This window comes from Squalius cephalus (assembly GCF_949319135.1).
Source record: "Squalius cephalus genome assembly, chromosome: 16".
NCBI classification, from domain to species: domain Eukaryota; kingdom Metazoa; phylum Chordata; class Actinopteri; order Cypriniformes; family Leuciscidae; genus Squalius; species Squalius cephalus.
The window spans coordinates 15,757,256-15,776,637 of NC_137137.1; the positions used below are offsets into that span (position 1 = coordinate 15,757,256).

The 19,382-nt window shown below is 36.2% G+C and overlaps 2 protein-coding genes across 3 annotated transcripts in view; both read left to right on the top strand.

Annotated features, from left to right (window-relative positions):
* slc13a3 (solute carrier family 13 member 3) overlaps nt 1-11,225 on the top strand; it is a 15,725-nt gene extending 4,500 nt beyond the window's left edge. For both annotated transcript variants that reach the window (XM_079896941.1, XM_079896942.1), the window contains exons 5-13: nt 951-1,130; nt 3,821-3,946; nt 4,415-4,507; nt 4,607-4,711; nt 6,108-6,205; nt 7,676-7,788; nt 7,993-8,154; nt 9,261-9,398; nt 9,482-11,225. In XM_079896941.1, coding sequence (XP_079753067.1) covers nt 951-1,130; nt 3,821-3,946; nt 4,415-4,507; nt 4,607-4,711; nt 6,108-6,205; nt 7,676-7,788; nt 7,993-8,154; nt 9,261-9,398; nt 9,482-9,658 — 1,192 coding nt within the window. In that variant the 3' untranslated portion in view covers nt 9,659-11,225. The remainder of the gene's footprint in view (nt 1-950; nt 1,131-3,820; nt 3,947-4,414; nt 4,508-4,606; nt 4,712-6,107; nt 6,206-7,675; nt 7,789-7,992; nt 8,155-9,260; nt 9,399-9,481) is intronic.
* Nucleotides 11,226-11,304: 79 nt separating this feature from the next.
* On the top strand, nt 11,305-13,976 carry ocstamp (osteoclast stimulatory transmembrane protein). The gene is made up of 3 exons (XM_079897827.1): nt 11,305-11,524; nt 11,867-12,857; nt 13,511-13,976. The coding sequence occupies exons 1-3, from the start codon at nt 11,481-11,483 to the stop codon at nt 13,892-13,894; spliced, it is 1,419 nt and encodes a 472-aa protein (XP_079753953.1). The 5' UTR covers nt 11,305-11,480; the 3' UTR covers nt 13,895-13,976.
* Nucleotides 13,977-19,382: the final 5,406 nt, after the last annotated feature.

The window sequence follows — 19,382 nt, forward strand, 5'->3', positions numbered from 1 at the left end:
AAAACGCCACACACGGGTGACCCCTGCTGGTCAGAACAGTGTAAATACAATGAAAACCCACCCCAAATATCGAGATGGTCCTCAATGCAGAACACGAAATCCAGGGGGAGGAGTTGGATCCAGATCCAACTCCTCCCACCTTACATATACCTAAACCTACCCATCTCCACCCCCTGATCCCTAAACCCACCCCTAAACCTACCAATCTCCACCCCTTAGATCTGGATCCAACTCCGCCCCCTGGATCTCGTGTACTGCAGTGAGGTGCTACTGCAAATATCCATAAAAGCACCTTTTACAAACCAACTGCAAATGTTTTATTGTAGGTGTAATCTACTAACAAATCATCTAATACCACTAAAAATGATGTGTCTCTATAATTATTAAATTGTAGGGCTTGTTTTGTTTGTTTTATGTAGAGCTTGGTTAATAAGACCAGCAAGAGACTTAACTACAACTCTTCATTTTTAGTTAACTTATCATGTCATTAAATGTCTACAAATGTATAAAACTGATCTGAGATCAGGTAAAAATCATATAGACAGTCACTAGTTTATGGGTTCAGAGAGATCACAGCAAACTACTGAAATCACATGGCAGTTTGATGCCACTGATCTATATATCATTTATATAGATTAGTGTATTATGCACGCTTCGATTTAGTCTGCCAAGGCCACATAAATTAACATTGCCATATTCAATAACATGATAAAACTATTACAAGGGTTGTAATGATTGAAATAAATGTACCATTAAAAGTTCAACATCATCATCAGTATAATTTGAGTTATTGCAGCAACAAAATTAGTGTAATGACAGTCTGGAGTTTTTTAAGCTTAGGAATGTTCCTATACGTGAATATGAAAACTTGTTAGATCATCCTTTCATAACCTTAAATATTAAAGTCTGAGTCATTACTAAGAGATTCAGTCCCCTCTGTAACCTCACAGACCTGACTGGACGGACAGATCAGAGCAAACGAATCTGGAAGTGGTCAGAAGAGAGTCGGAATACCAGATGAAAGTGTGGAAAGGATTTCTGATTTGTATACCTTATGCTGCAAGCATTGGAGGAACTGCAACCCTCACTGGCACAGCCCCCAACCTGATCCTGGTGGGTCAGCTCAAGAGGTATACCATTTTTCCATGGATGCCATTTTGCATTCATTCTTTTATTCATCTATATATTCATTTACCAGATGCTTATATTCAAGTTGACTTGCATAAGAGGAATACAACATGAGCAATCCAACTTAAAAGTGAAAAGTGCTCATGAAAAAAAGTGCTGCAATACAAAGTTCCAAATTGCTTTGAAGAGCACATGCAGGGTAGACACAGAGGCACAGTGAAAGAATAACAAGAAAAACAACTATAAGTGCTCATGGAAGAGTTGTGGTTATTTTGTGTAGTTATGGAAATGTCTATAATGAATATGTCCAGCTCTAAAATACTTAATTGGCAGAAAATTAGTCTTTTGACAGCGCAATGGCTATATGATTTTTTCAGTTTCAGTGCTGGAAGACACTATAGTGACCCCCTCAGTTATTATCTGCAGTCATCTCCATTAACTCTAATGAAACAATGTCAAAGATGAGAATCTTTATTCAGGCCAGGCTCCAGTTTACAGAATTAAATCAGCGCTATCCAAATGAGTGCATTAACTTTAATTAACGCTAATATGAATACATTTCTCAGTGCCACTAAATGGACTTCATTTGTCGGTTTATTTTCTTGGCTCTTATAGTTATTCATGTAGTCTGCCTTCATAATGATTACTATGTGACACACAATCTTGCACTTAAGTAAATAAAATAAAAACCCTGTTGAACAGTCGCAGTGATTGTGCCATTTATGTACTGCATTGTTTCAACTAATGCACTAACAAGAATTTTGGGTGCCACGTACATTTGACAAAGCTGTTTATCCAAGGAATTAGGTCACCAACAACAAGCCAGAATGGAACATAGTTTGGTTTCCATTCACGATTACCACAGAGTTTGAGATGGCCGAAATCCCAGCTTCAATTTTCCCAGGCAAGACCAGAGTAATTGTACTTTTGTAGCAAGCAAAGACATTGCATAACATGTGACATGAGATATTAGCTTTTTAGATCAAATTGAGAACATTTTAATGAACATGTTTTCATTCAATTAAATTAAATTAAAAATTATTCTAGGATCAAATCTGCAATGTTCATAAAGGAACTTTTAAAAATAGATGTACAGTGGGTTCAAGAATTTAGAGACCACAAGTGAAGGTGCTTATACTTAGAAATGTTCTAATTTGATGCAAAATGCCAGCACTATAAAATTTTGTGAAAAACCTAAGAATCCATCTTACCAATCATGATTTGAGAATGGTCAAAGAATATCATGTGTGCTTTGGTTTGACCTTTTCTACAAAGGCGTTCACATGATCAGTGTCACAGATTTACCCAAGTAACCTAAGAAAGTTCTTCGTCATTGTCATAACTTTTTTTCAAAATCATTCTATTTATTCAAATAGGTTTAAAAGGGGGAAAAAAATCCAGATTTTCTTTGGTACATAAAACGTAGCTAAGGAGTCTAAATGTGCTGCCATCAGGACAAAGATCTGAAAGTGTAGCACCTGCTGTGGGGAAAGACTGAGAGCTAGTTTAGTGGATGTAGTTTATTGCAGCTGTTGAGCTAGTTTGTTCATGACTTGCATGTAAATGATGCATTGTAAACCAAAATTGTGAGTCTAGAATCAGATTATACCAAATAGACATTTAACTTTTCTTGCTTGAACTTATTGGCTGCATAAGCATGAAGACCTCAAACTGAACTGACTGTCCTATGGCTTACATATAATTTAATGAGAGATCAAAGGTACTGTTTTGTTAAAATAAAACCAATGCAGTGTTGTGGTTCAAACTTTATCATGTTAAGTGATAGAGTATTTGTTAAAAAGCCTTAAGGTGAGCTGTATGCAGTATATCTCAAATGGAAACTTACTACTGAGAGATTAATGCAGTGTATATTTGTTTTAGTTTCTTGCATACTTCAGATGTGATTAGATTAGGTTTTGTGAATGTAATGCAGTAACTCATTTGGCTACAGCCTCCAATCATTTACCTTATTTCATCACTGATGTTTAATCGGCTAAGAACATGTCTCATAATGACTAGACAAAAAGGAGAGACACAAGAAGAGCTGAGGTTACACAAAAACACGCTTTACAGCTGATATGATCACCATTTTTTACTCCTGCTTTGGCCGGCCTTTAAATGAAAAATGTATTAGAATGAATTACAATTAAAAAATAAGTGAGAAAAGATTGATCAAGACAGCACTTAATACATAGATACAAAACAGCTGACACTCAATTATTCCTCCTTAGTTTAAAAATGACACTGAATATCTAGCTAATTAAAACTCCTGTTGTCATGTTCTCTAGACAGCCTTATCTTAAAGTTGTAATAAGGACAAAAAGTGAAGCAAAAAATATTTATATAATTTATATATAAAGTGTATAAAGGCCTACTTATAAACGCTAAGTATAGCGCAAGTTTTCAGCGACTCTTTCTGCAGGTTACTTTGATTAATGCCAGTAGGTGGCATGACTGCCTTTATGAGAGAGAGTCATTGAATCATTTACTTAAACGAGTCATTCGAAAACGAAAGTGATTATTTCAGGAACGAAATACCTGCATGTTTCTCAGATACTAGCGTTTCTGGGGACCCCCAGAGGGCCCCAAGGGAGTACTAGGGGGTCTGTGGAAAATAGTTAAAACTATTTTCATGAGCGGAGCAAAAAACAGTCAAACTAATTGCAGTGTCTTGCCATGTTTGTGTCTGTAGCTACTTCCCTGAATGTGACCTCATAAACTTCGGCTCATGGTTTGTCTTTGCCTTCCCGCTCATGCTCCTCTTCCTCTTTCTGGGCTGGATCTGGATCGCTTTCCTCTATGGCGGAATCAACACACGGTAAATACGCAGTCTAAATGTAAAAAATGACACACGTATACTACTGTATATTAGGGCTTTTCAATCTTTTATAAGCCACATGCACAAAAATATGATCATCCTCATGCAAGGGACCCCATCCTAAAATTATAAGGCAGCTGTATATTTGTATGTATAAAGACCCAATTTATACATGAAAATTAATATTATGAATGTGTAAAATATTATTATTATTTTGTAAAATACTATATTATTATTTCTATTACATTACATTATTATGTTTTTTCCGCTATTAATTATAGTACTGTACTGTTAGAAGTACTTATTTATTTTATTTTGGTTAAATTACTCAGTTTAATATATATTTTAACATGTTTTTGTCTGACCTTGTTACAGACCCAGTAGTACTCTATTGGGCCCCCAGTTTGAAAACCCACATGCCATGCCATGCCAATGTACATGTACTACTGACTGTTTTTTTCTACAAAGACTTTGTATTAGCAAACATGATGAACGGGCAGCCGCAGAAGCAAAAGCACAAGCTGTTATTGATGAGGACTATAAGAAACTAGGCCCAATAAAGTAGGTTGTGGAGCATTTTAACATCCTAAACACTTGTACTTTTCTCTGTTGTGCTTTCTGACGTTAATTAAATTAAAATATATTCTTCCCCTCTCCTAGCTTTGCAGAAGGATCTATCGCTTTCTTCTTCGTAATTTTTGCCATCCTTCTGTTCACACGAGATCCGAAGTTTGTAACAGGATGGTCGGTTTTCTTCACCAAAGGGTAAGACCCATTAGTCCAGTCATTTTAAGCCAAAATGGGGGTCAACCTTGAACAAATTGCAACAGAAGCAAACTCAACTGATTTTGTATCCTCAATATGTCCTGAGTAAGGAAAAAAAAGTCCCGAAGAATCCCATTAGGGGAAAGTTTCGAAAAAGACCCAAATATACCCTATTCATACGCCTATTCATTCTTTTTCTTACGTGAATAGGGTAAAATTTTTAACCTTTAGATATCACCATGAAAATGACTGAGTTGATTACTTACTTCTACAGTAGTACTATACAGTAGTACTACTGTATAGTACTACTGTATAGTAGTACTATACAGAACTTCTACAGTAGTACTATATTTTAAGATATAGAAAAAACTAGTGCTGCTTATATTAGTCAGTCATTGAAATTAGTCAATCAGTCAATTAGTCAATCATTGAAATTTAATTTCAATGATTGACTAATATAAACAGCACTATTTTTTAAAAAGAAAAAGATAAATTAAAGCAGTAACTCCTAATTGCATATAATATATACACACACACACATACATTTTCTGTAATGTTTAAGCAGGTTTACACTTGTTTATAGACACTGATTTTTTTTTTCTTGCGTGGTCCATCACACTAATGCACTTAGACAGAGAGGTTCAAAAATATGGACCAGTTGATCTGCTCGCTCCCACTGAGCTAACCTTTCTCTATCTGCATGATGTCAGTTCATCTTGAGTCACCCCTACAGTTAAGACCCAAGATAAACCCACAACTTAAGGAGAAATAGAAACAGAGATCATTATAATGTGTGCATGCATTATTCAACACCTATATGAGAGGAACATGACTGAAAGCACGCTGTTTCTAAACATGAGATGATGAATTGGTTAGCTGGGTTATGGTAATTACATTGATTCAGTGGTTCATATTAATGTGCTGAGATGTGAAATCAGGATTGCTGCTGGCATTAATGTCTTGTCTGTAAAATTGTTTCGACATTTGACAGCATATCATATTTCCAGCTGTAAATTATTTAAAGGGGAAGTGAGTTTTTTGTTTTTTCTTACAACTATAAGTAAGACATTTGGAGGTTGATTATACATTTGTTAAAAGAAGAATTCATGTTTTCTGTAATGTCTTTTTATAATCCACAATGAACATTTGATGTTCATCCCAGTTGGATGCATATGAATAGTATTAAAGGCGCAGTCAGTAAGTATTCGCCCTAAAAGCATCAGTGGTCCATGACTTAATTCTCAGTAGAACATTTCAAAACAGGAAAGCTTTTTTTATCAGAAGGTCACACTGAATAATTTCACTTCACCCCAATGTTGCTAATTGGAGCTTGAAATACGCAACACTAAATGATAACTGCTTCTCCCTGAATGTCTGTGTGTTTATTTCCCTTCAGCTATGTATCTGACGCTGTTACTGGAGTCATCATTATCTCCATCCTCTTTTTCTTTCCATCCCAGTGTCCATCTCTTCGCTGGTGGTTTGATTCAAGAGGTCAGTGGGTGGTTTATTGATTTTCTGTTTTGTCAGCTGAGAGATTGAGTTTGGACTATGCAATTATAAACTTTAAATTGAGAAAACTCAGCAATCAATCAATATTATTAATATTTATATAATAAGTCATGCCCCTAAGACAAATAGGCTTATATTAGGCTTGAATTTCATAAATTGAGACACTGTTTTCTGTTGTGAATTTTTAGCAGGCACAAACATCGTCGCTACGTTCAGTTACCTCAGTAACTTTCCAGTTGCACAGTTTATTCTGCCAGTCAAAAAGGTTTCTAGAAAACGTGCGAGTGTGGTTAATGTTGAATAAGACGAGGAATGTTAATGATTTAGATTAGTGCGTCTAGAGAGATCCAGCAGAGAACTGTGTGCAGAGAGATTATATTAATCTCACACAAATCTCCCAAGTTATTACCTTTCTTTTACACTGTGTACATTTCTATAGTCTATATTTGGAAAATCAGTTTCCTCGTTTTCAATAATCCACTTTGCAAAACAAATCCCTCTCTAGTTGCATATTTTTAGTGGCTGGTTGCTTCTAAAATCTAGTTGGCTTATTAAAAGTTCTGTAAAATAATAAATTTGAGTATTAGTGATAAATTGTGTGTGCTCAAATGAAAGTACATATATTTCTGCCACTTTAAACTGTTTCTGGAGGTGGAACAGCATTGTAAATTGTACGTTTATACATTTGCCAGAGGCTGTTATCCAGAGAAAGTTACATTCACTGTTTACATTTTATCTTTGTACTAGTTTTCTTGTAAACTGAACTTAACCCATGACATTGTTATTGCTTGGCCATTTGAGCAACAGAAAAAAACCCTGTAGCATTATTATCATCACCAGCTTTGCTGAGATGTCTTCTATAGCTTTCTGTCTGAAGTGTGAATTTGTAAAGTGTTTTGCAACGTCATATTTTTTGGCTGAACACATTCAATATGTTCCCTGTTGTTTACCTATAATAGGTTTTTGTGCTGAACTTTAGAGATTGATTCAGCATAGTACTACTTTGTTCTTCAAGTTAAGTTTACACCACATGTAAACATGAATATTGTGATAGTATTATTCTCTGTATAGTAAGAAGTGAATATGTTGTTTAAAACATACTTGTATAAATCCCTCTGTTGGTCATAGGCTGCATTTTATATTAAAGGCTGTGAAAAGTGGCCACCATCAGACATTCTGGAGTCCACATTACCATGTTGAGGATGAGGATAATGTCTTTATTTAATCTGCTGTCAGATGCTGCAATAAATTTTCTTTCCTTGTGCAGTTCAAAAGATGTAATCAAATTCAGAAATCAAACTCAGAGGTTTTGAATGTTGAGCAAGTTGTAGAATTAACCGTCTTAAAATCAATGTAGTTGTAAACATATATATACAGTAAACATTTAATTTGATCAGTGGCAGAGATCGTCAGTTGGCTTGAGGTCATTTTAATTTCTATCTCTGTCTCCAGCCTCAAATACTCCATATGTGCCCCTGTTGTCATGGAGAAGAGCTCAAGAGTGTGTGCCATGGAATATTATTTTGCTGTTGGGTGGTGGATTTGCAATGGCCAAAGGCTGTGAGGTACCTCATTATCTGCTTTTCGCTGAATTACAAGCTGGAACTTGACATTACATGGCTAAAAGTTCAAATTGTAATTAACGCATAAAAGGTTCTTCTAATGCAGTTGTATTGTTGATAATTCACTGCAAGGCAATGTTGAAATTAGAACAAATGTAAATATCTGAACAAAACAATCTTACCTTGACGACTTTTTTTTGGCAATAGGAGTCAGGGTTAGCAGTATGGATAGGAAACCACTTGCAGCCTCTCGCCCAGGTCCCTCCCGCAGTCGCAGTCATGCTCATCACAGCCTTCATCGCCTGCTTCACTGAATTTGCCAGTAACACGGCCACCATCATCATCTTTCTCCCTGTCATCGCTGAACTGGTACAGACAAACTTAAAGCACAACTTTGTGTTACCAGTTTGTTGCTATGTGTGATTTACACTGTGTATGTATATATGATAACAAGCTGGAATGTAGGAATTTACTTCAAATCTACTTAAAGTACAGTTAAAGGTATATTTCAAGTATAAAACTTAATACCAAAATAGGAACATGGTACATAAATAGTTACAGTAAGTTCACGTAAAGAAAACTTACAAGTATACTTGCAGTATAAAACTACTGAACTAGTTGTTTATTATGTGTGTAAACAACTAGTTCAGTTTGCTATGTGTGACTTAAACATTAAGTATGTTTGGGTATGTATATATAATATTTGATAAAAAAAAAAAAAAAAAAATAGTAGGGCTGTCAAAAGATTAATCGCGATTAATCGCATCCAAAATAAAAGTTTGTTTTTAATAATATATGTGTGTGTACTGTGTATAATTAAATTTGTATATATAAATACACACACATGCATGTATATATTTAAGAAAAATGTGTTATTTATATATAAAAAAAATTATAATTATATATAATATAAACTATATAAATATATATACAGTATATGTATGCAAATATTTCTTAAATATATACATGCATGTGTGTGTATTTATATATACAAAATAATTATACACAGTACACACACATATATTATGTAAACACAAACTTTTATTTTGGATGCGATTAATCGCGATTAATCTTTTGACAGCCCTAAAAAAATAGAAATATTATCATAAATTATTACATGTATTTTCTATTTTAATACATTTTACAATGTGAATTATTCATGTGATGGTAAATTTTCAGCATCATTATTTCAGTCTTCAGTGTGACATGATCCTTCAAATTCATTATAATATACTGATTTCAGTTCAAAACTGTTTTTTTTTTTTTAGTGAACAGAGTTTCTAAATGTCTTTACTTTCACTTTTGGTCAATTTAATGCATCCTTAAATAAAATAATTAATAACTGTAATAAAAAATTAATCTTACTGACCCAAACATATATGCTGCCCAATTGTGATGAATTTGATACTGTACTGTATTGGAGATACTGTAGTATTACATTGTGACATTACATCAACCAAATACTTTATTTTCAGGCCATCCGTGTGAAAGTCAACCCACTGTACTTCATGATTCCAGCAACGACTGGTTGCTCTTACGCTTTCATGCTTCCGGTGTCCACACCTCCTAACTCAATTGCATTTGCCTCCGGACATCTTATGGTCAAGGATATGGTAAGAAGACAACTACAAAATCATTATATCATTATACACAGATTTTGTTTTCAGTTGCAAAATAAGATGTGTGATATTTGCAGGTGAAGACAGGGTTTGTGATGAACATCCTAGGAATTCTGTGCGTGTCTCTTGCCATGAACACATGGGGTCTTCAAATGTTCAATCTACATGTGTACCCTGATTGGGCAAGACCTTTGAATGCTTCCTTAGCAACTGTGGCTACACATACTGTATCAACAATGAATATGACAGGCTAGAGAACAACTACAGAGATGGACACCCTTACAAAAATAATTATACTTTAAGTTAATTTTAGGTATACTTTATGTAGCAAGTAATATCCATGTACTAGTAGTATACTTGTGTACTATTTCAATACTACTTGGGACTAAATTGGCCCCCTTTTTTAGTATATTAAAGTACACTTTGATTTGTATCAGTAGTAAACTTTGAGTACACAACTAGTTCACAACGTTTTTTGTTTGTACTGCAACTATAGGTATACTGATAGTTAAATACTTGTAGCACATTTTTTAGTTTATTAAAGTACACTTTGAAATATACTCTCAGTAAACAACTAGTTCAGTAGTTTTACACTGCAAGTGAACTTAACATCAAACTTATAGTTTACTATTTATATATTATATTTGCACTTTAAATATAGTACTATGTTCCTCTTTAGGTAATTTTAACCTAAACAGGAACGTACGTACACTACCAGTGGACTGCACAAAGATTCACATATACTCAGAATTAGGAGCACATCTGTTTTCTTTATAAATCAATATTTTCAAACAATGTAAGTTTATAAGACAGTATGTAAAACTATGTGAAAAATAGTATTTATAGTATTTACTCCTCAATCAAAAGAGTAAACAACTACAAGGTATACTTAGAATACTTAATTAAAATTTTAAGTATATCTCGATCAAAAGATTGAGTATAGGCCAAATATACTTAGACATTTCTGTGAGTATAAGTCAAGTATACTTAAGTGGAGTTTTAAGTTCTGAGAAGTACATAAAAAGACTTAAAGCACTTAAATCTTATTTTTAGTTTAAAAGAAGTATACCAATAGTACACTTGAAACATTGTTTTGTAAGGGCATCCATGCATACATACACATTCAGTCCAGATTCTGTGTATAGATATAAGACTAAAAAGAAGTGGAAAAATTGCTTAACTGAGGGATTCCCACAGTGGATGGATCAACACTATCACAACCTCACTTCCTGTTCAGCACTGCTCTCTTGTGCCTTGATGCCACTTCACCAATTAGGGGCAGGACATTTAAAAATGTTTTATTTATGTAGTTTTAAACTGATAGGAAGCATGTTTGAAATTTAACATGTTCTCAATGAAAATCTCAAACATTTTAATAAATAAGCTTCTGTATATGTAGATTGTAAGTTTGTTGTATTAATGTCAAATGTATGTAAATTTTATTGTATTTATGTAAAGTATGCAAGTAATTAATAATTATGTATCATTTCTATGTTAAATGTTTATAATCTTGTGTTCATCATCCATAAATCCTAATTAAAGCTTGGATCCAACAAAATGATGTAGAGTTGTTGACAAACACAACAATTTTTACAGACTTAACACTCAAATCCATAGAAAGAAAATATGAAAATTGCCAGTACATAAGAAAATATAGTGGGATTATGGGACCAACCAAAAAGCCTTTTTTAGAAAACTGTATGAGAACACAGTTTTAATACAGTTTTAAAAGCACAGCACTTACAGACTTCCCTTTTAAAATGTTGTTTTTGTACATGTTCCTTTTAAGGTTCATTAAAAAAACAGTTTCGTTTTTTCTTCATGTCATGTGATGGTAGCGATTTAGCGGTGTAATCTGTGTTTGGGTCTCATGTGAATCTGAGCAACTGTATGAGTCAGTGTACATGTGTGTTCAGCATCCAGCTCAGAGTCATAGGATTGGGTGTACAGTATATATATGGGTGTATTTGGTGCCAAGCTCAATATGAGCTGACCAGTTTTGCTTTGATGATGACCGACCTTTTAATGTTGAGATAAATCCATGATCTTCTTCAAGCCTCCTTTTAATCGACAATAATGATGCCCTTAAGAAACTACCGTCTCTCTTTGTTTTCCCTCAGGTATGTCAATATGTTCTGTCACACTTTATATTACAGTGTGTATATTATTGCACTACATTTAGTTACATACATGTAGGTGTTGATTTTGCTATAGCAATTCATTACAATACCGTGTAATGCTGTGAAATGAGTTATCAAAGTTACTATACTTGTTTGTCTTTATTTTTGAATTATTATTTAGATGTACAGCTTTAATCAGACATTTTTATTTCTGCATACCATTCCATAAAAATCGTTTACAGCACCTTCAGGCTATACTGACTCATTCTCATAGAGAGATAAATATTTTCCCTTCGTCTAATTTCTCATCTCTTTTCCTATTTATGTGTTTGTGTGTGTTAGAGCCTCAGTGAGGAGCGTTATGGAGATGCTCTGGTTGTGCTACTCTTCTCCAACTCCTCAGAGTTCAGGTCATCTGCTCGCTCTACTGGTTCTCTGTCTCTTAATGGCTGCCGTGACTGCCTCACTACTTTTCCACTGGCTCACAGACCTTTTGAAATACGACATCCAGACGGCATTTGTTGCAGTTGGTATCTATGCCACAGCTGTGTTTATCCTGTCATCTCTCATCCATCCGTTCCGATGTGCCTTCACACTAATCTTCCCGACACTGTTTACCCGACAGGGCCGTAAACTGCTCTTGTCCGCATCTGTGATGATTGTAGTGCTCTACGTTCTACCCAACATGGCTGCCAACATTGCAACTCTAACACATGTTGTGAAATGTGCATCAGAAAAACTCTCTCAAAGTATTTTAAGCAGCTCAGAGCTCATCAACACCATCAAGGGCGATTTAGTCAGAAGCGCAGATCAAGAGAAAAGCAGTTTAACACTACGTCATTTTGATCACACCACAAACATTAATGTCTCAGAAGTGAAGGGACGGTTGCATTTCTTGAGTCAGCGAGTGCAGGAGGATTTTTCTGAAGTTAAAAGTCAAGTACAGGATCTGAAGCTGCTATTCAGCAGAATCTTTGCAGCTGTTTTTATTCTGTGTTTGTTGACAGAGTCTGTCATGTACCTTCGCTCTTATTTGACGTCTGTAAGATTTGACAACACGTATATCACAGGTGGGCTCAGGAGGAAAGCAGTCGAAAAAGGGATCGCGGTTGAAGCAAAGGATGTGAAAAATGGAGTAAACTCCACCAGTTTCAGAATAACTAAAAGGGAACTTTTCAAATGTCTGGTTCCTGCCCTGGGGATCACTCTGTATCTGTTAATGACAATCTTTTTGATAGTGCTGGACCATTTCTTGTATTACTTGGTGAAATCAGGTGGTCCTTGGATTTCAAACATGCCATCCACCAACATCAGCATCAACGTCAACTTCAAGGTAATCAACTCCACCAGTTTCTCCTTAAAATACGGATATACTGATGAAATATAAAAAAAAGCATTCCTTTTCAATTTCTACCAATGTAAATGTACAAAAAGTAATTAAGTACTAGTGTATAATGACAATTTTGTACATCATTACTTAACTTATTGCATTTTGATATCCAGGCTCCTGCTCAAAATACATATTTTAAGATCTCTCACATAATGTAAAGAGCTTTAGAAGATTTGAGCTTAGTCTGTCATGTTTATTCATTATTATGAGACATTTGCGCATAAACATCTTACATGTAATTTATAAGCTAAATACGAATTCCATTTACAATAAACCATCACAAAATTCGTTAGCATAGGCCCAACACAAGCCTAGCTATTTTACATTTTGTCGAATGTATGGCTAATGAAAAACCTCATTCAGGCTACGCCATTGTATGATACTTATGCCTCACTGATGGTTAGGGGTGGACCTTTCGGTAAGAATCACAATGTTTGAATTCCCACAAAAATCATTCAATGTAGTTATGTGAAGTAGGCCTACATGTTTCCCAAAATGAAAATACTCCAATAAAGAAAGTAAATAGTTACTGTTCACTTTTGTGAAAAACAATAACCCTTCTCTCTTCTCTTCCCCTTTATTTCTAATCATCTCAGGTTGAAACAAATGTGGACCTTTGTCAGCTCTTTAACTCAAAATGTATGGTAGAATATGTCAACTTCAACAGACCTTACACAGCCCTCATTCACTCTGATCCAAACATGTGTGAGGCCCAATCCAGTAAGCTGAACCCAAGTGTAGTGATGGCGCTGGTGTTCCTCTATCTGTTCAGCTACACCCTGCTGCCGCTGGAGGTTTACGCTCGACGCCTTCGGAGGAAAGTAGCAGCTTCTTTTTTCCAGCAGCAGGAGGAGAGAAGGGTTGAATTCCTTATGAAGAAAATTCTAAGTAAACAAAAAGAAAGACAAAATGTTTTCTTTATAGAAACCAAACATCAAGATGAATATGTCTCTGGGATGACAGATCAATTAAATAAATGATAGGTCTAGCCTACATTTTTACTGACTCGTACATACTGTATATTATCATATTAATAAATGTACATATTCACATTTGTGAATCAAATATTGTGTTGAAATATTTTTCCTAGACTTAGCAGTTCTCATGTACAAAATAGGCTATTAAAGTTGCATTTTTTTATTTTATGGAAAACTGTAGTAGCCTATTCATTATAAATTATTTATCTGTCCACATCATTAATTATTTTTTTTAAAGCGACTTTACTTCTGCATAGCGTGGCCTGTTAGGTCTTTCGACGCAGGCCACAACAACTTTGCCGGGCTTTTCGGTCCCTGGCCAGACGTCTTATCTAAGCGAGTCCCGCTATCGGGATGCAGGGCAGCCGAGCAGTCTTTTGATGTCAAGCAGCCATTCGGTCACGGCCCGCGTCCATCGCCCGTCCGACCTCCTGGCCACGTGTCTGGCCCAGCGCTTCTTGTCCTGTTCGGCCTGGTTGACTGCATCCTTGACCTTGCTCGTCTTCCTCAGTAGCTCGTTGCTGATGTGGTCGGTCCTCTTGACGCAGACCATCCGCCGCTCGAGGGCGCATTCGGTCACTGCCAGCTTCTGCCTATCGGCCGCGGTCAGCGAAATAGGCCTACTATGGAAAACAATGTTATACTATTCAATTTACAATGATTCGTTATTTAAAGGGCCAGTTCACCAAAAAATTTAAATACTGTCATCATTTACTCACCCTCAAGTTGTTCCTAACATATATCAATTTCTTCATTCTGCTGTAGCCTACACAAAGGAAGATATTTTGAAGAATTTTTAAATTAACCAAGCAGATATTGGGCCCCATTGACTACCATATAGTAGGAAAAAAATACTATGGTAGTCAATGGGGCCCGAGATCTGCTTGGTAACATTCTTCCAGATATCTTCCTTTATTATGTAGTTTAGCATTATAGTTGGCTTCCAGAAAGTAAACGGAGGGAAGACAGTAGTTCGGCCAAACGTTGTGTCCCGTTATGTGAGACCTTCTCAAAGTCCAACTCTATATTTCCACACTTTTCCTGTGGACGAAGAAACACGTAGAAAGTGGATACACAACATTCGACATGAGGGATTTAACATCACATCACATACAAAAGGTCTGCAGTTGTCACTTCATTAGTGGTATTCATTAGGAAGGGGACTGTATCCATCTTGTTCCAGTGAAATGGCCAAGGCGCACTTGATGTAACTCGAAATATATACATTTAAAGCCCTTCTCCTTCTTACTGTTGTTTGTGACAGTAACTTACTGCCTCACAATACAATTAAAGTCATTTACAGTAATGGGGAGAAGCTCTGGTAAACAGCGAGTGTAATTTGTCGTCCTCTCCAGCACCATCTTCACATAGTTATCACCAATAGCAAAAACGGCTTCTGGCACCAGATGAGAAGAAACGCGAAAGAAATTGTGCATAGAGTCTATGGCTACATTCACATTGTCAGTTCAAATCCAATTATTTGTGTTTACAATTGGAATATGATCTAAAATTATTGACTGTCCAGTGTCCACTATAGCAAGTGTTCAGATCCGATTTGTGTGTCCATGCCGCTCTTTTGTTTTCCAGAATATCTGCATTGTTTTCTATGGCAATGGTGTTGAGTTGGTAGGTATAAGCAAAAAACAACAACAACAGCAATCAAGCATGGAGGGGTTTGGAATAGAGATGTTGCCTTATTTACCATATGAAAATGTGTAGCCGACATGGTGGACTACTGCGTCTCTGAGGCAGCGGCAGAAACATAGGAGGCTGGTATGAGCGGCATTATTCTCCGCCGGTTTCAAAACATGTCTCTGTATTGTCTTTTTCTGCTCGTCCGACACTTTGCAACAACACAGCCTCGCTTCTGCAGCAAGTTTGAGCATGTTATAACAATATCTGACGTTTACGTTTTACATGGCGTGGGAAAGTCACTTACTTCCCGATTAGCGTCTCAATTAGCTCCCGAGCTCGTGAATCAGTATATCGTTTACACGAATCCGGGCAGTGGTAAGGACCCTGGCTCACTACACATTGGGACAGTGATTACTCGATTTCTGGTATGACTATGTACAACATCAAAGTACATTGTTGAAGAACGTCACCGCTGGTATTAATCAACAACACCTTTTTGATATTATTTTAATGCTGTTTAAACACATTGTTCTGTTACATATCCTTACAACATTTCAGCCAAATATTAATTATAAATGTTCTAGATGTGTTCACTACCTGTCTAGCGATGTGTGTTTGCTGACATATAGCCATATACGCGTCATTATATTTATTGAGTTGGCTCGTGCGTTTTATGTTTCGCGCTTCAGGGCATCGGCACTCCCTGGTTTTTGTGGTGCACTGCATTGTGGGATTTTTTAGGGAATGAACGTTCCAGTGCTGTGCTGCGTTCCAGTCCACTTTTAGACACGCACTTGCGAACTTCCCTAAGCACTTCCCCTCGGGGGAATCCCTGCCGCCATTTTGAAGTGCGTTCCACTTCGTGAAGTGGACGAGGGAAGTTTATATGGACAGACCCTCGTTCCCTCGATTTTGACCGAGGGAGCGAGTCTGCTTCAAATGTACACTTCAGGCATCTATATGTCCCACAATGCAGTATGATTGTGACGTCACCACATATCTCGTCTAATCACCACCACACAGACAACTCTATGATATATTAATTATAATTTTAATTTTTTTATTTAAAACAACCCAAACACACCTATAAACATTTGGATGCTGCATTAAACAAATTATTAAAGGGAAAAAAATGTAAATAATAAATCAACTCCACAGCTGATTCCAAGTGATCAAGGGCTTAGGACGTTCCAGTTCAGACCATTGCAGTTTCCGCCAGTAGTGGGCACTCGCAATGACGTACATCCGAGTGAACGAGACGGAGGGAAGTTAGCGAGTGAAGGGCATGACAATTTTGGACTGGAACGCAGCACAGGAAGGATTTTGCACTTGAGACAGACCTTAAAATGGCCGACTTCCTGCCCTGAATACTGAACTAGGGAGCTGATTGAGACGCACCCAAAATCAAGTCCCGCCCTACATTTTTCTTGTTCGAGAAGCCATTTCACTCAGATATACATCACAACAGGGGAAAAAAGACCATTGCAACTTCTGTTATGCCGACTTTAAATTATTATTATTTTGTCTTTTAATGTTTTTAATTGATATTTAATTCTTGTTTACTTGCTGTAAGTGGCATGTAATCTGACCTATGACATTTTAAAAAGGTAGAAAGTGACAACAGCTTTATGCTTTTACCTAAATGTTCACAATCCATTAAGGCACCATGTTAGTCCAGCACAGAGCTCGGTCTGGAGGGACTGGATGATGGAAACATGACAATGGACAGGAAATCAAAAGGTCTTACAGCACAGAATAAAAATGTTTAGGGGGCTGCAGTGTGTGCATCAGTATCAGTGGTTTATCTTATGACTGCCTGGTATAGCCTATGTTAAAGATAATAAAGGGTTAGTCCTCTCACATCTCACTGATGTCAAACAGATCTCACAATGAGGTAAATTTTTAATAAGGTCGCTGATTATTTCAGTCTGATTTTAGCAGTTTGTGCGGTGCAAATTATAAGACACGGTTAAAATAATAAGACAAATAGTGAAATGGTCATAAGCTAAATGATGATTGTTTTTGGCACATAAATTCTTTATTAACATTAAAAGCGGATCTAACGGGAAATTATTTTAAATATGACCAATTTAAACCACATATCAGGGTTTGCACTAATTTTATGATTCACAATTGGCTGATTAAATGTCTTTTCTACTAAGGGGCTGTTGAATGCTTGATTCTGCCTGGTAGTCGAACGTTCAAAGGTGTGCAATTATTTTCAGGGAAACTCACGGCTAAAGTAGTTCCAGGCAAGTCTTGACCGCATTACATGTCTATATCACTTGGTCAAATGATTTCAGTTATTTCAAAGGTCCTTACACCAAAAACCCACAACGACACAGACCAAGCCAATAAAGCCAATAGGATAAAAACGACAAATTATTACAAATGCACACACATACAGTAAAGACACACACTTGCAGTTGTCAGCGCTGCTCTGACGAGTTTATCAGTAAAATGGGTTAGCAACTTAAAAGCTACACAACATTTCTCACTATAGAGGGCATGAGCTGTAAAGGCTACCCCTGTTCTGGAAAGCGACTGGGAAGCAGCGCTTATTTGCAATTAAAGATGCAAGAAAACAGCATGTTTTTCCTATAGGCATTTATAACATCTCACGAATAAATGATCTGTGGGGTATTTTGAGCTGAAACTTCACAGACACATTCTGGGGACAACTGGGATTTATATTACATCTTGTAAAAAAGGGGCATAATCGGTCCCCTTTAAACAAAATCAGTAACACTTGAGAGCAAGTGTCAAGGTGTCAAAAGAATGATGATTTGCTCAACATCACAAATCTATTGATTTTTCTTTTCATTTTCTGTTTCATTGTTTCTTTTGGAACCTGACAAAATGGCACAAAAAAATCTGAGGAGGTGCAGCCTTAAAGATTTATGACTACACTGGCTGCCATTTTAACTGGGCTTTTATTAACTGTTTATTCAAGTCCATCAAAGCGTGCATGAGGGAAAGGAATACCCTTACTTTGTTCCTTTGTCCAACTCCATCGGGGGCTAACTTCAGTGGTCACTTTAAACTCAGCATTATTCAGGCACATGCACTTATAAAGCTCTGCTGCAGTAGCACCATCACCTGTCTCATAGCAACTGTCTCTTTGTGCTGTCCACATCACCATGATATTTTAAAGCTGATACACTGATAAAACCATATTCAAGGAAAGAAAGAGCAAGCATTAGACAAAGAAACTACAGAAATAAAATCAAAGGCAGATCTTTTATGCCTAGCATTAACATGCGGAGAAAAGCCAGCGAGAGCCCTTTAATGAGGTCAGATATCGAAAGCATAATGGATGGTAATGGAAATTTGAAGCATCTCAGAGAAGACCAAAAACAAGAAATGAAAGGCAGAAAAGAAAAGAAAAGAAAAGAAAAGAAAAGAAAAGAAAAGAAAAGAAAAGAAAAGAAAAGAAAAGAAAAGAAAAGAAAAGGCTTCCACAGAAGATAATGATTATGAGGATGAGGTCCATTAGGAAGAGGAGATGAATGAAGCTGATTCTGAAAACCACTTTCAGGACAATAGAGAACATTATGGGGCTGTAGAATGCTTGATTCTGATTGGTTTACGAACGTTCTACGTTGCAATTATTTTCAAGTAAAAAAAAGTGAAATGTTATGGTATTTTATATAGAATTCTATCTGATAATGTAAAACAAACTACTTGACCTCATTGTACATCAATCATGTATAGCGACTCAGCTGTTTTGTCTTTTAAAAATAACTGAAAAATTGCAGTTTTTATTGTTTCTGAGAGCTATCCGCAACCCACTTCCATTTCCTTAAACAATAGCCTACACCCAACAAGATGTTCTGTAAATAGCCTATACTTATTT

Coding starts and splice junctions, on each gene's coding strand:
- ocstamp (XM_079897827.1), top strand. CDS start 11,481: ATGATGCCCTTAAGAAACTACCGTCTCTCTTTGTTTTCCCTCAG. Junction 11,525..11,866: donor CTCTCTTTGTTTTCCCTCAG/GTATGTCAATAT, acceptor TGTGTGTGTTAG/AGCCTCAGTGAGGAGCGTTA. Junction 12,858..13,510: donor GCATCAACGTCAACTTCAAG/GTAATCAACTCC, acceptor TAATCATCTCAG/GTTGAAACAAATGTGGACCT.